The 16,272-nt window shown below is 42.3% G+C and overlaps 1 protein-coding gene across 8 annotated transcripts in view; it reads left to right on the plus strand.

The window, feature by feature from the left end:
• Positions 1-16,272, plus strand: part of Nbas (NBAS subunit of NRZ tethering complex) — a 289,617-nt gene that overhangs the window by 21,996 nt on the left and 251,349 nt on the right. For all 8 annotated transcript variants that reach the window (XM_015995503.3, XM_042267446.2, XM_015995506.3 and 5 more), the window contains exons 9-10: positions 577-675; positions 15,452-15,590. In XM_015995503.3, the coding sequence (XP_015850989.2) occupies positions 577-675; positions 15,452-15,590 (238 nt within the window). The remainder of the gene's footprint in view (positions 1-576; positions 676-15,451; positions 15,591-16,272) is intronic.

Consider the following 16,272-nt stretch of genomic DNA (forward strand, 5'->3'; position numbering starts at 1 on the left):
ATTTTGAAATTCATTAAATTTTTGTATATCATTACTTTATTCCTTTTTTAACCAATGATTTATCTTTCATGAGTTATATAAATATATTTACATATAGATACACAGATATCTCATGGTTTGTTTATTCATTCCTTTGTAGATAGACTTTCTAGTTTGGGGCTGTGGCAAACTGGACCGTTCTTGATCATGGCATAGATTGTACTGTTACCATCCTTGCATAAATCTTTATGGATAAACATTTTAATTCCTCCTAGGTCATTATCTTCCAGTGGGATTGCTGGGTCATAGGGTCATGCCATTTATTTTTATACGAGCTTTCAGACTTTAACAATGTGGTCATATCAGTCATCTCCCTACTGTAGTGTGTCCGGTTGTTTTACATCCTCCACAGTGTTGGGTGTTGTCTGTCCCTAAAGACTAGCTGCTGCAGTGTCCATGGTGCCCAGGGTGCCCAGGGTGCCCATGATGTGTGTCCGAGGTGTCCATGGTGTCTGTGGTGTCCGAGGTGTCCATGGTGTCCGAGGTGTCCTAGGTGCTTTGCTGCTACTTATTTCTGTTTTGTTTTCTTTATCCTAGTGTTGGAACAAATCAGAGCTACCAAGAGAGTCACAGTTTCAGCTTTAGTGGTCATTATCCTCATGGAATAAATACCGCTGTTTACCACCCTGGCCATAGGTGAGCAGTTCTTTGTTCTCGTATTTACTGGACTGTTAGGTGCCTACACAAATCTTGGCGTCTTCATTCTGTGCTCCTGTGTGTAATTGTGTTCACTGTCTGTAATACTGCACTTGTACTCTGATCTTTCTGCCTCTGGTCTGGCTCAGTGAACTTCCCTGAGCCAGACCAGACACTGGAGATTTCATTGAGAAATTTGTCCTGTCCTATTAGCCTTCTAGACCTTCTTCCTCTCTGTACGTAATACGTGTCTCAGTGCTATTTGGAGGACTGAGGAAGGACCGTGTATGCAGTGCCTTCCTACGAAGGGGTCTCAGTAGACATCACCTCTCCATCACAGAGTCAGGCTGACAGCTCGTTACTTGCAGGGTTCCTCTCAATACTTCTACCCTGTTCTTCATAGTTTCTCTGCTTCATTGTTTACCTACCACCTCCACTGAGGTTTACTAGACACTGTGAATGTCTACTTTCAGTGGCTTTTCCTCTTTGTTACATGAGACTGAAGTTGACATGTATTTGGTGAGTTGGCCAAGTTACTTGTCTGGTTCTCTAAATGGAAAGAGTATCAGATTTTGAGTCAGATGAACAAAACATGAGTTTTGAATTTTGAATTTAGTCTGTGTCTATTGGTGAGTCCTAAACACTCTGTCATATGCTTGAGTCTTTGATTAAGAGTGTGTACAACCTGTAGATGTAACCAACCATCTTATTAAATAAGAAACACAGAACCAATGTAAAGAAGAAAGCCAAGAGGTCAGAGCTCAGAGCTAAAACCTTACCCTTCCTCCTGCGGTGGTCCTACCTCTCTGAAAGAGACCTACTTCCTGTGTGTTTGTCCTTAGATAGTCTTTCTGTTCTGCCTTCTCATTGGTTGTAAACCCAAACACATGACTGCCTTGTTACTGCTTGTAAGTATAGCCCTCCATGTCTTAAAGGCATATGTCTCCAATGCTGGCTGTATCCCTGAACACAGAGAGATCTACCTAGTTCTGTCTACCAAGTGCTGGGATTAAAGGCGTGTGCCACCACCGCCACGCTCTTGCTATATGGCTCTAATAGCTCTGACCCCCGGGCAACTTTATTTATTAACAACAACTTTTGCATGCCAGGCCGGGTAAATCTGTAGCTTTGTGTTTGGAATTGGATGAAATGATATATGGCCGAAGAACTTGCATGCATATGGTCATGGACACACAGACACACAGATACACAGACAGACACACACAGTCACACACACACACACACACACACACACACACACACACACACACACAGACACAGACACAAAGACACAGACACCCACACAATCACACACAGACACAGACACCCACACACCCACACACGTTCATGACCCTGTTGTCTTGTCAGAGAGAAAACACTACCTTTAGTTGTAAATATTAATTCCCTTTCCTTCTTCACAGTGTTATCACTTCCTTGTATTTAGCTGTCTTGTTTTCATTTTATGTGAAGGAAATCACACAGAAGATACACAAATCTTGCTCTCTGACTTGATGTTTGATTTATATTGCTCTAGTTCATTTATTTTTTAACTACTAGTAGGGTATTTCATTCTTTCAATATTGTGCAGCATGTTTCATTCTCCTGTAGATGAAAATTGATTTTTTTCAGGGTGTTTTAAAAGTTGTAAAGTTGTATTGTGCTAACAGTCATAGTTTGTTACTTTGGCACATGTGTACATGAGTATCTGCAGGCTGCAGAACCGGGACTTGACTGGCTGAACTGTTGGGGAGGAACGTCTCAAAGTTTATCAGATAATGCCACCATTTTTTCACAGTAGTTTTACCAATTTACCATCAGCGTGTGAGCCTTTCTGTTACTTCAGTTTTTGTTGTCACTATACTTTTTTCCCCTTTTATTGATTTTTTCATACAATGTTGTTTTTCCCCCTCCTCCTGTTCCTCCCAGTTCCTCTCCATCTCCCCTCCCATCTCAGTTCACACCCTTTCTGTCTCTTCATTAGAAAACAGGAGGCATCTAAAGAATAATAATAAAATAAAATTCAATACAGTAAGATGAAGCAAAGACGAACCAATTGAAAGAGGACAAAACAACCAAACAAAAAGAGCCAAAGAAAAAGCACAAGAGATGCACATAGATGCAGAGGCGTGTGTTTGCACACACAGGAATCCCATAAAAACACAAGACCAGAAGACAAAATACATAAACAAAGGACTTGTGAGGTTTAAAAAGAAATGTCCTGACTTAACGCTCTGAGACAGAGAACCCCCAAAGATGCCATTGAGTTTGTTTTGTGTTGGCCATCTACTACTGGGAATGCGGCCTACCCTAAGAGTGGTTTTTGTTTCTCCAGTGAGACTTCCTTGGAGGAAACTGGTTTTTTATTTGCAAGTGGTTTTCAATTGAAGATAGATTCTGGGTTAGGGTGTGTGTGTGTGTGTGTGTGTGTGTGTGTGTGTGTGTGTGTGTGTGTGTGTTCACTTCTCCTTTCAGCTCTAGGAGCCCATCTGGTGCAGACCTGTGCATGCCCTGTGCATGCTGCCTCCATCTCTGTGTGTTTGTATGTGCATCCATCCTGTTGATTTAGAGGACCTTTTTTCCTTGGTTTTCTCCATCCCCTCTGACTCTTACTGCCTCCTCTTTCAAAGGGGTTCCCTGAACCCTTGAGGGGAGGGATTTGATGGACACATCATATTTAGGACTGAGTGTTCCAAGGTCTCTCACTCTGCATATTGTTTGGTTATGGGTCTCTGCATTTGTTTCCATTTGCTGCAGGAAGAAGCTTCTCTGATGATGACCGAGTAAGGCACTGAATGTTGTTAGGAGTCATTTTATTGCTATGTTTTTTTAGTAGCACAGTAGTATTTGGGTTTCCCCCAGGTCCCTGGGTTATCTAGTCTCAGGTTCTTGGCCACCCGAGCAGTGTTGGGGATGGGATGTATCACATGGAACAGGCCTTAAATCCAATCAGATAGTGGTCGGTTACTCCCACAAGCTCTGTACCACTACTGCGCCTGTGTATCTTGCAGGCAGGCCACTTGTGGAGAACAAGGATTTGTAGCTGGGTCCATGTTTACCTTTCCCCCTTGGAAGTGTGTAGAGTAGCTTGCAGTACCAAAAACACTAGTCCAAAGGATGAAGGCTCTAGGTAGGCACCAGCTCCATTTTTAGTGAGTTATGTAGAGGTTGTCTTCAGCAACGGGGCCTTACCGTCAGTTTGTGGAGAGCCATGAAAGTAGCCTTGGTAGTTTGTACTCTTGGTGGTGGGATTACTATCAGATTGAATGCCTGTTGTGAAAGAATTATCTCTGGGATGGAACAGGTGCAGCTCAGGGGTACCTGTGCGTGGTCCTGGGCTCATCCTCAGCTCTGCAAAAACCCAATAACGGAACAAAAAATATCCCATTCTAGTTTTAATTTGCATTTCTTTGTCTACTAATGATGTTGAACAGCTCTTTGTATGTTAATTGGCTACTCAGTGCTTATTCACTATGAAATGCTTATCATAGGGTTTATTTTATTAGGTACTTTGGTCCTGACATTTTGTATAATCTGTATAATCTACATATTAATTCTAGATGTGTGAGATGCATGGTGAATACTTCCCAAGATGGCATTTACCGTTATAATTCTTTTCTTTCTTTTACCTTTTATTTTTATGAATGATGTTTGGATGTAATTTCAAGTGTTAAGTAGTTCTAAAAAAGCCCTTGCTCCACATTCTTGCTTTCCACAAGTAGATACTTTCAGCTGTTAGTTGATTCTTCATCTTTAAGATTGAAGTAAAATGCTCACATTGTTACTGCTTTGTTTCTGATTTCACACATTATATATTGACTTGTCTTTGTGGACAATGGTATTTATTTTTCTTACTCATTCTGCTAGGTATGTGCAGTGCTTTGCTGTTCTCCTTTACTGCTCCCATCATAGCTTGGTCATGAATGTGCTAGCTGCAGGTGTGACTAGAATGTTCATAGTGTTGCAGTAGTACGTTTCCATTTTTCCCAGTGAACATTGATTTCTACCCTTTGTGCCCTCTGCTAGACCTTACGTATCTTACTGTAGATGGTACCATGGGCATAAAGTATGTGAAGAGCTGGTAAGTACTCCTGAAAAGAAAGTTACCAGAGATGGAGAGTAAGGAACAGATGATAGTTTAGAGTGTCTAGCTGGTAACTTGAATTCACTCACAGGGTGAAAAGAGATAATTGGCTTCTATAAACTGTCCTCTGGTATCTACACCCATACTGTGGGATATGCTTATGCCTATGTGTATGTGCGTGTACACATATACACACACACACAAATGTAAAAACCAAACGTGTCTAGGTTACCCCCATTGAAAAAGTGACACCTCCCCAAAGACTGACAAGAAGGGAGGGTAGTTGTTTCTGCATAGCTAGGATATGAGGCCTCCATGCAGGCAGAATAGCTAGCTCTGACTTGGTGATGTCCTTTGTGCTGTCTAGAAATAGCAGGAAGGCCAGTTTGGAAGGAGCCGTTGACGAGTAGATTAATTATCTGAAGTCAAAGAATAATGCTGAGTGCCCAATCATGTAGAGCTTTGTAGACCATATATGGTGACATATATTCTTTTTAAAATCTACTCTCCGCTTAGTTAAATAAACATTCTTGTTAATTACCAACCCAGGAATAGTGGTACATGCCTGTAATCTCAGCATACAAGAGTCTAAGCACCCGAGGGCATGTTTAGTGGGAGTGGTCTTTTTAATGAGTTTTCGAAAGTTAGGTATATTCTCTAACTGAAGGAGATGTTCTCCTTGATTCCACAGTCATATGTAACTCTTGATAGCCGTCAGCTCAGAGATGGATGGCACTGAAGTTTCTGGGTGAGAATTGCTGTCAAGCAGGGATGGATGTAAATATCCTACTGGGAATGATAAAATATTTGCTTTGTGGTTTATATTTTCACTGTGTGGTCTTTTTTTAAATGAAAGAAGGTGAAATATTTATCACAGTTTTGTTTATTTTCTCTCTCTCTAGTAATATGAGCATGTGACATTCATCATCTACAAGGGTTTTATAAGTGCACAATACATCAGCCATAGTAGAGTTGGAATAAATTGATAACACACAAACTCATGGTTTTTATGAAATTCATTGTGTTGTCTGGTGCCACAAGCTGTGTTCAGGAAGAGAAATTGGGGTGGTAAATTGGGTAACATGGAACAGGAATTAATTAGGCAGCTTGCGAATACGCTCCATGGACGTGCTTGGTTATTTTCCTCCATATCTGAGTCAGCCCAGAAATGCACTTTATTCTCCTTACACACTCAGAGTATCTCATGCTCCAGCCCTCTCCCTTCTCCATCCACCCGGTGCGCCACCACTCTGCTCCTCCTCTTTGTCTCACTGTTTTCTCTGAACTGCTGGTTTTATTTTAGTTTACACTGGTTCTGGCTGAAAGGAATCCCTTACATTCTCAGAGGAAACAACACTGAACTGAAATTTGTCCCTAAGATTTATTTTCTGTGCATGAATATTTTGCCTGAATGTGTATGTGTGCACCATGTGTGTGCTTGGCGCCCTCAGAGTCCATGAAACTGGAGTTACAGATGGATGGGAGCCCCCACATGGGTGCTGGGAATGGAACCCAGGTCCTCTGCATGAGCAGCGAGTGCTCTTAACCACCAAGCCATCGCTCCAGCTCTGACATTGAACTTTTATTGCACGGTGGGTGGAATGCTTGCTAGAGGAGGCTCTGGAGTGCTCCCTGTACTGCAGGACTGTGAGGTCAATCTTCGTGGTCATGTGCTCACGAATGAGGATGTTCAATAGACATTTTAAATGACACTGACTACTTTTGACAGTGTGCAGGGTTCTTTTAGTTTTTGTTCTTAATTTAATTGTAAATATACGTAAGCAAAATTGGATTTATTCTGTTTGAATTTCCACCAGGTCTTTGATTACTACACAAGTACTGTTTAGTATTGACTAGTTTAGACTACATCTCAGCGGTGTTGAAAGGCTGAGAAAATACCTCCTGTTTTGAGAAGATACTCATGCTCCCAGTTCTTGATGATACTAACAATTTCAGTACAACTCAGTGATTTCATTAAATGTACAAAATGATGCAGCTACTATTGAATGGGGTTTGCAGCCTATTACTCATCAAGATCCTCTGTGTCATGAATTTTATGGATATATGTCATAGTGGGATAAGCTGTTTTTGTTACTCCATTTGTACTTGCTATCAGGAAATACTGGAAGTGTGCTTTTTGTTTGTTTGTTTGTTTAGAATAGAGGTTTATTTTGGCTTATGGTCCTGGAGGTCTAAGGTCTGTGGGCATTATCTGGTGGATAGCCTTCATGCTGTCAAGAATCCTGTGGCCTTTAAGATTATCACATGGAAAGGGAACAGGAGGGGCGGCGCTGGGGGCAGGGCAGAGAGAGAGGAAGAGGGGAGAGAGCTCCTAGCTCTCATCTGGTCTCTCTACCACTTGGTTTTAATCATGGAGGTTCTCCGTAATTATTTTATCTATTCCTAATCCCATAAAAGTCCCCATGTCTTAGCACTATAGTTAGGTTAATTTTGTATACCCTTTTAGTACTTAACAGTGGAGATCAAATTTTAACACATGGAGCCCGAGCCTTGAGGTTACAATCAAACCCTATCGAAGCCATAGCAGTATTCTGTATAAATAATTGAATAAATCAGAAAGAAAAAGAGGCCCTTTAGTTTCCATTTGAACGTTTTATCTTGAACACTAATGTTTCATCCAGTCCTTGGGAAGTACCTGATTGATGAATAATGCAAGTCATAGCTGTGCAGAGGGAGAAGTCATGCCTTTGGATGACTGAAAATAGACTGTTCTTGAAGTGAACATTGTTTTAAGCCAAACTTGACACAATATTTACAGAGAATAATAGATAGGACATCAGCTTGCCTTTAAGTGGATGATTGTCAGCCGGGGTGAACTGCAGTGCTAAAGAGTAGTTAAATCAAGGTTGACCTTACACACACAGTAATCTGGGCCATGGCTGCTGTAGGAGGCTCTGGAGATGGAAGAGGACATACAGTCTTTAGGGATGTAGGGAATACTTTCAAATGATGGAGTGCTGAATGATGAAGCGCTGTGCTTCATGGATGCTGGTTTGGTTATCCCAGGTGGGTTGCTGTTTGCTTTTTCTCTTAATCAAAACATCCATATTTTGAATACATAACTTACCATACTAAAGGGATTCTGTGAGTATTCCAAAGCAGCAGCTAGTCCTTAGTGTGGGGTAGGGGGTGGGGAAAAATGCTTCCTGTGTGAATGAACCTGCAGGTGGCCCTATGCTAACTTTCTGGCTCTGGGGACAGACTGGTGATTCTATGCAGGATTGCAGCTAGGAAAGGAAGAGTGCTTCAGTCAGAGTCTGCTGCATTGGACCTTTGATGACACAGGGACCCAGTGCGTTGACGAGACCGGTGTCTAGTATTGTACTTGAGGTGTGAGCATCAGCAATTGAGCGGATATTGTAGTCTCGTTCCACTCCACAAGCACAAGCTGGCTTCTGATGAGGGTGCAGATGCTGTCGTCTTTAGACAGAGCTGTAGGGGCGAGCGATTTAGAAGTGAGTGGAGGCTTGCTGAGATTTGCAGACTGACTTTTGGATCACATAGACACTGGGAAGTGGGGTCCTCCCTCCTTCCCTTCCTCCCTCCTACTTTTCCTTCCTCCTTCCCTCCCTCCCTTCCTTCCTCCCTTTCCAAAGAAGTCAGCTTGGTCAACTGGATTTCTTCTTATGTTCTGAATGCTGCCTGATGCTCATTCTTGGGAGTGAATGAAGACCTGCAAGACTTCTGCCTTACTTTGACTTATTTCATAGGAATCTCACTTAGTTTTGTTTCAGAGGAACAGTGGATTCATGTGTGTGTGTGTGTGTGTGTGTGTGTGTGTGTGTGTGTGTGTGTACACATATAGGAAATATTATGTTATCTACTTTCCTTGTTTTGACAAGTCTGGTCTTAAGTCTTTTTTATGGTGCTAGGATGTAGCCCCATGCCTCCTGCTTGGTAGATAAGTGCTCCACATTGAGCACGTCCAGTTCTTTAAGTATTTTAACATTTTCAGCCCTGAATGTCATTTTCTTTCCTTGTTTCATTTTTGTGTGCATTAAGCATTCTGGTCATTGTATCCAACAGCTGGAACTGTTGGTTATTTCTTTTTTGTGTTTTGTTTTGTGGGCCACTAGATGGCAGGTTCTTCCAACATTTACTAGACTTATGACCCTTAATAAACCATTTCTACTTCTTGAAATGCTTTTTCAGCGTGCCTCTTCATTTGGTCACCATTACATGAGGTCTTGGTACTGAAGGGCTTGTATTGCCTGTCCGGCCTTTTCTCAGGCTGTGTGTGTGTGTGTGTGTGTGTGTGTGTGTGTTTCTCCACCAGTTACTCTATTTTTTTTCTGGTCCCTGTGTTCCTGCTCTGACTTTCAGAGTTAGATCCTGAGAGCTGGAACAGCCAGCCTTCATCCGTCATTGGTTAAACTCCTCATTTTTCAGGAGGGAGAGCTGCAGCTTGGCGAGGTTAAGCCAAGGACGAAGACTGTGTCTTATCTTTGTACAGCTACGGTTCCTTGAACATACTGCCTAGATAGATGTTTCTTGAGTGAAGCACACTGGGTAAATGCTGTAAAGAATACCAAGACGAAGTGGACAGCACCCACGTGGCTCCAACGCAGTGATGGAATTATGACTTGGTTAACTGTTGCAGTGAACTGTGCTAAGTGCTCAAGGAAGAGATCACGATCAAATACTTGTGATGCTAAGGGTCCCCTGCATTTCCTCTCCTGTTCCTGCAGGCACTCACTGCATTTCCTACAGTTCCCTGTGCAGCATGCTCCCTTGGCCTGAGTGCTGCTGCTTACCCTACTTGCCTGTCTGGGAACTTTTCAAAGGCTGCCTCTCTGTGACGCCCTCCCTCCGACATCTTCCTTCATGTACTTGTCCCTGCGATGAGGTTTTGTACCTAACTCCACGGTTGCTGCCATGGTTCTGTGCAGCAGTCACCCATGGTTGCTAATGATTACTAGTAATTCATCTGCAGTGGATTGGGTCCATGCTCATTTCTGTGGAAGAGTGTGTGTCAAAGGCTGTGGATGTACAGAATGTACATACAGAATGCAAGCCTGCTAAGCAGCTCTGCACATGATACTAACTATGAAATGGGGGATTTCAGGTACTCATTGATGTCAGGAGAGTTAGTCATGGCATTGTCTACTGTCCTTCAGTTGCTTGCTGAGTACTTTGTACACAAAATTAGTGAGAAAGGCATGTCTACAGATTGCATACTTTTCTGCAAAGGTATTTGAACTTCATGCCCTGACTCCCAAAACCTTGATTGTTTCTGCTAACACATTTCTGCTAAATCACATTACCACATGATTTCATAGTGAAGATTTTCTTCTGTTTTGTGTTTTCGTGAAGGAGAAGTAGTTTTGTTTATGAGTGCAGTGGCTGTCATGTCTGGAAAGCACTGTTCTGTCGTATTCCTTCACTGCTTCTGGCTCTTACAGTCTTTCTGCTTCCTTTCCCCTGATGATCCCTGGGTCCTGGGGAGAGGGGTTCCAATTAAGGAGAACACTCTCTAGTCTCTCACTCTCTCCCCTCTGGCCAGTTGTGACTCTATATCAGCTTCTCTGATGAAGACTGAGAGCCGCACTAACACAGGGTGTCAAGATAACTGTTTAGGTTACAGTCGAATACTCTGTCCATTTAGCTGAATAATAGCAGAGTCCTCCCCTGGGGCTTATGACCCACCCAGCGTGGTTTCTTGGCTTAGTGAACAACAGTTTTAGATAGGAGTTTGTCACAGAGGCTGTGACTGTGTACATAAGACCAAGTCAGCCACAGTTCTGGACTGGATGAGGGAGGGGAGTCCTCCCCATAGCTGAAGGGCTGTTGGCACTTGATGGCTGCTGGGGGAGGGAGGGTCCGTTCCATTTGGAAGTGGCCCATGGGAGGCTGTCCATTGTTAGTGGGTGGCCTTACACCCATGCGCATGCTGGCAGTGCTGTGGGTTAAATAAAAAGAGTGCATGAAGTTGGGAGGGAAAAGTGATGACGCTATGGGAGGACTTGGAGGAGAGTGAGAGTGGATTTGTTTAAAAGTGCATACATTTGTGATATAAATTCTCAATTTACCTATAATTAAATAATTTTACCTTATATCTTGATACACTTAAAAGTTACATAAATATATTTATATGATAATATGATTGTCACATATGTGACAGTGTTAAGTATGACTCTGAACGTAAACACTCAGCCCAATCCCTTCTGCCTCTGCTCTGCACCTGAGTATTCTTGGTGGAGGAGCCTGGCGAAGCAGAACTTGACATTGGTGCTAGGAGTTACTTTCCACCGTGTTGCCTGTTTGTAGACTCAATTTCTATAAAAACCTAACAGCGATTTAATGGTAAGTCAGAGAATGCTCAGGCTTAGCCATCGAGTTCCTGCTTCTTTCCTATATTTAACCCGTCAGGAGGCAGCTTTCATGACTTCGTGTACATTCTTTGAATTTTACTTTGTGTATCTGGGTGTGTCTTACCTGCACCCGCGCCTCTGTGCCATGTGCATACGGCACCTATGGAGACCAGGAGAGGGTGGTGGATCCTTTCGGACTGGAGTTGTGAGCTGACATGTGGGTGCTGGGAATTGAACGAGGGTCTTCAGGAAGAGCAGCCAGTGCTCTAAACCTCCGAGCCAGCCTAGCTTTCGTGATTTTAGTCTGTGACCTTTTATTATATTAAAAAAATATTTTCTCACTTTACATTGTAAACACAGCCACACTAATAATGATGATAGTTTCTATGCCATAAACCTTCTCACCAGAGGTAAACATTTGCACTGTACATGTAATCTCACTAGTTTGTAAGACTTGCTAAACTTTGAGGGGTGTTGGTATAAATCTGCACATTTGGTTTTTGGATTTCTTTTATGTCCTTCTATTGCTTATTTACTCCTTGTCCATTGTTCTTTTGGATTGGTGGGAGATCATTATAAATCCTTTATACGGATATACTATTGGCTTTATACGTTGTAAACTTCTCCCATCTATTATTTTTTATTTGTAATTACAAGTTTTAAATTTTAAGTCAAAATTTCCTTCAAAAATATATATGATACACACATGTGTGCATATATACATATATATATTTTTCTCATTATGTATAGCGCAAGCTGTCTTTGAATTTGTCTTCAACCTTACCATCCTCCTACCTCAGCCTCCCAAATGCTGCTATTACAGGAATGCATCGCCACCCTTGGCTGGGGAGGATGTCTTAAGGACACAAAGGCAGGGAGGGAAATGCTTCCAAGTCAAGATGCACCAACCCAGCTCGGCAGGGTGGACTGTCCCATGTGGATTGAGTTGGCACACTCCTTTCCCATGGACACCTTACATCTACCTTTCATGTTATTCATTCAGCCTGTTCAGTTCTGTGACAAGTTTTGCTAGGATTTCCTTTGAACATGCATGCACTTTCTGTATTAACTTAAGAGAGATTTGTGTCTTTAGCATGCTGATAGTTGAGCAGAGACATGGCGTCTTGCTTTCCTCCTTCAGGTGTCTCACTTCTCTAATGGGCTTTGAACAGGTTTTGTGGTGAACTTCTTTACATTGTCCTGTGTTCTTTTTAATCAGCATCAGACCCCCACCTCCCACTCTTCCCATTGCCCCGACCCCTCTTCCTGCCTTAAGCACTCATCCGTTACTGTTGATTTCTAGTGAAGACTGTCATTGTGCAGCGGGTCTCCATAGTCCCTGTGCTGTTTAAGGAGGATGGAGGAGCTTTTCCATTTGCAAGTCCTCAGCAGATGTTTACTGAGTATATTGTGTCGGGCTTCAGACTCCTTTCCTCTCCTTAGGTTGGCTGGCTTTGTCAGTGGACGCTGCTCCTCTTCATGTCTGCCCCTTGTCCCACAAGCCTCCCCTAACGCTGCAGTCACGTGGAGGAATAGCCTGCTTTTGTTTTCATTTTCATGACCACTTGCAGGTTAGCTTTAAGTCAACACTGGGAACCTCATGAATCGATAGAGTGATGGGAGAATTCATGTAACCAATTGGAGTTGATGAGTGTATACGTTTGCATGTGTCTTGAAGAAATCATGCCATTTATTTTCTATACCCTCACTACTTAGATCTTGTTGATCACACTTTGGATTATCACTTAAAGTATTTTCTCTATTTTCATCTGTATATTTTCCAAATTTGGTAGTTAGATTTAGAAGAATAATGAAACTTTGTCTATAAATAAATTTTTTGGGGAAATATTCACAGTCACAGAGTGATTTGCACAGAGTGAATGCCCCGGGCAGGTACTTGTGCTGTTGCTGTGACTGGAGACCAGTGTCTCTCTGGCCTTGGTGAATAAGCTTCTTGTGCTTTAGCGCTGAGATCTGCCTGGTGTAGAACTAGTCCAATAGGCTTCTGCCATCGCCCCAAACTGTTTGCTCTTCATTTTCCGATGTGAACTCTATAGCGCCCCCCGGAAAAGCAGCAGGAGAAAGGACTTGTGTGAAGGCTGACCTCGGGATCTCTCAGTGAGGGGCTTACTTGACCTCATAGGTTTTTAAGTTGGGATAAGGTCTCAGGTGAGACATTAGAGGATTTTTATTCAGTTTTGAAGTTCTTAGACATTTCTTTCTCTTTTTTTCGTTATTGTTGGCCCAGTTCAGAAACCCGTCAGGAAGCAGTTGCTGGATGAGAAGCACGGTTCATGGAATTGGAGTCTGATAAGTTGTCTGCATTTTAGGCTCAGCAGTGAAACATGGTGTGCCTTAATTATTCCAAGGCTGCTCTACCACGTCGTCATGAACTTGGTGGCACAGCATGCATTGACCTTGGCCTCAGGAGGTCAGAGTTTGAAATGAGCATCAGTGGGCTCCTCAAGGTGCCTGCAGGGCCGCTCTGCAGGCTTTTCTAGGCTATCCCGATCCCCTGGCTCGTTACACTGCCTACCTCCAAAGCTGGCCTGGCCAGTTGAGTCTTTCCCATGTTACTTCACTCTGAGCCAGGCACTTCTGCTTGCTCCTTCCACTCTCAGGACCCTTGTGATTTCATGGGCCCGCTTGGAAAGCCAAGACAGTTTCCACGGGAGGACAGTTGATTGACAATCTCCTCTCTGCTGCCTAGCACAGAAGGTGTGCAGAAGGAATGGGAACAGGTGCTGATTTCTACAGTCGTGTGGCTCTGCTTGACAACCCTTAGATATATACCTGTACTAGTCTTAAATGGGAAGTGTTGAGTGGTCTTCATGTGATGTCAAGCAATTGATGCTTATCATTTTATAATACTCAGTTATAAAATTAAATGTGGTACATGCCTAGAATCCCAGCATTTGTGAGGCAGGGCAGGAGGATTGTGAATTAGAGGTCAGTGTTGGCTTTATAGTAAGACTGTATCTCAAAAAAGGGAGGGCGTAAGTTAATAGGGTTCTATAATTTAATCATTTGATATGTCAGATATTAGAAACCTCATGAAGTGGTGTTATCTTGACTAAAAAAAGACAGACAGAAACAAAATGTTTCAAGTTGTGGGTTTCCTGTGAGTATATCCTAGAAAAACAAAAGGATATGTGTCATGAAAGTACACGCTCTTCTCAACGAAACGGGAGCTTGGTGGTGACGGGGGCTTTGTTGATAAACGTGAAGGGCTTCGACATGGTGTCCTGTCTCTTGAAATGGCAGTAGATCGTGTGGGTACAGCATGTGAACAGAGGCCCAGGAAACCTCTGCTGGGAAGTCTGTCACTCTTAGGTAGTGGGCAGTTTTTAGATCATGGAAACTCTTTATTATTTTAATTATTAATTTAACCATTAAGAAATGCATGGATTCTTTTTCTTATTATTTTTGTTGTCTCTTGCCATTGACAACAGATAACCCACTAACAATGGATGTTTTCCTTTTAATGTATCAAACTTTACCTTTAGTTTTTATTATTTATTAACTGTTATTTGTATGTGTGCATACATATGTGTGTCATGACATGTATGTGGAGGTCAGGGGACAACTGCGTGGAGTCAGTTCTTTTCTTTACCTGGGTTCTGGGGATTAAACTCAGGTTATCAGGCTTGCATGGCAAGTGCTTTACCCACTGATCATCTTCCTGGACCTACCTTGACCTCACACCCATTTTCTCCTTAAATAGAAGTGATTGTGAGGTCTGCTTGCAGGATCCTGCTGGATGTGCTAACTTTGATTTAACTGGCAGAAATGGCTGCTGGCTTTCACTACTCACCAGCTTAGCTTTGCAGTGGCTGCCCAGTGTGTCCTTGCTGTCCAGTGTTTGGTAGGCTGTTTGCTGTCTTAGTGACTGGCCTGTAGTTGTAGTTTGCTGATGGAGTGTGGCAGACAGAAGCGAACCATCAATTGACTGCTGCTCACCTAGTCTTACCTCTGAGCAGTTACCGCCCTATGTTCTTTCCCGTGGAGCATTCCCAGCTGCTGCCGTGGCTTTTTAAGGGTGCAGTTGCGTGTGTATGGGGTTGGCATCACTGCGTGTGTGTCTGGGGAAGCTGTCCAGCTCCTGCTAATGCTTGTTAGGTTTGAAACAGCCAGTGTCTGTGAGCTGCACATGCAAATTCAAGATGCTTACCCTTTACTCCTCTATCAGTGAAGGTGAAATTCGAATTGAAAAACCATTAGGTTTCCTTTCTAAAATAGTAATCATCTAGGTATAATGACAGCAATTTTTAGCTTTCTATGTAAAGGTGGCCAATTCTGCACTGTTTTCTTGTTATCGTGTTCATATTTGTAATTTATTAATTCTTTCCTTGTCGTTTTTTAGACTTTTACTGGTTGGTGGATGTGAAACTGCTGAACTTGGCATTTCCAAAGCTTCTAGCTGTGGCCTTTCTGCATGGAGAGTTCTTTCAGGCTCACCGTATTATAAACAAGTTACTAACAGTGGAGACAGGGTAACTGAGGTATGAATTAGTACAATTATCTTGACTCTTTTCTAATTGCTATTAGACAAAGAAACCCTGTGTAAGATGTAATCAGGAACGTTTGTCTCAAAAAAGGGGGCTTAATTATTGGTAGTGTGATTTTAATATTTTATTATTCTCGCTTCCTTGTTAATAGTAACTAAAATATTATTATAATATATAATATATCACAAATAATATTAATAATGTAACTAAAATATTATTTAGTATTGCTGTATATCAAATATAGTAAAGTATATCTAATTTAATGTGGCTTCCCCTTTTAGTAATGTTTTTAGATATTAGAAAAACAATGTAGGTCAGATGAGGTGGCTCAGCAGGTCACTGTTTGCTTTGCAAGCCTGAGTTCCATACTCAGAGTCCATTCAGAGGCAAAAGGTGACAAGTGACTGCACAGAGTTATCTTCTTGTACATCCTGACTCATGCACTCCTGTGTGCACACCCATAAATAATACACCAAAATGTAAAGAAGAGAGAACAGTGTAGCCTCCTGTTGTCTTATTACTTGTTGTTTCTCATTTAGACATTAACATTTAACAAGCTGTTTTTGTGTTGATAACTTTTCAGAGTGCTTTTATCCTGTGCTAGTGTGCCTAAGTGTCTCTTCAGGTGGGTGCTCTGATGAGCCCGGGTCAGTTAACAAGCAAGTGAGAGTAATAA

The sequence above is a fragment of the Peromyscus maniculatus genome, chromosome 22, assembly GCF_049852395.1.
Source record: "Peromyscus maniculatus bairdii isolate BWxNUB_F1_BW_parent chromosome 22, HU_Pman_BW_mat_3.1, whole genome shotgun sequence".
Classification (NCBI taxonomy): Eukaryota; Metazoa; Chordata; class Mammalia; order Rodentia; family Cricetidae; genus Peromyscus; species Peromyscus maniculatus.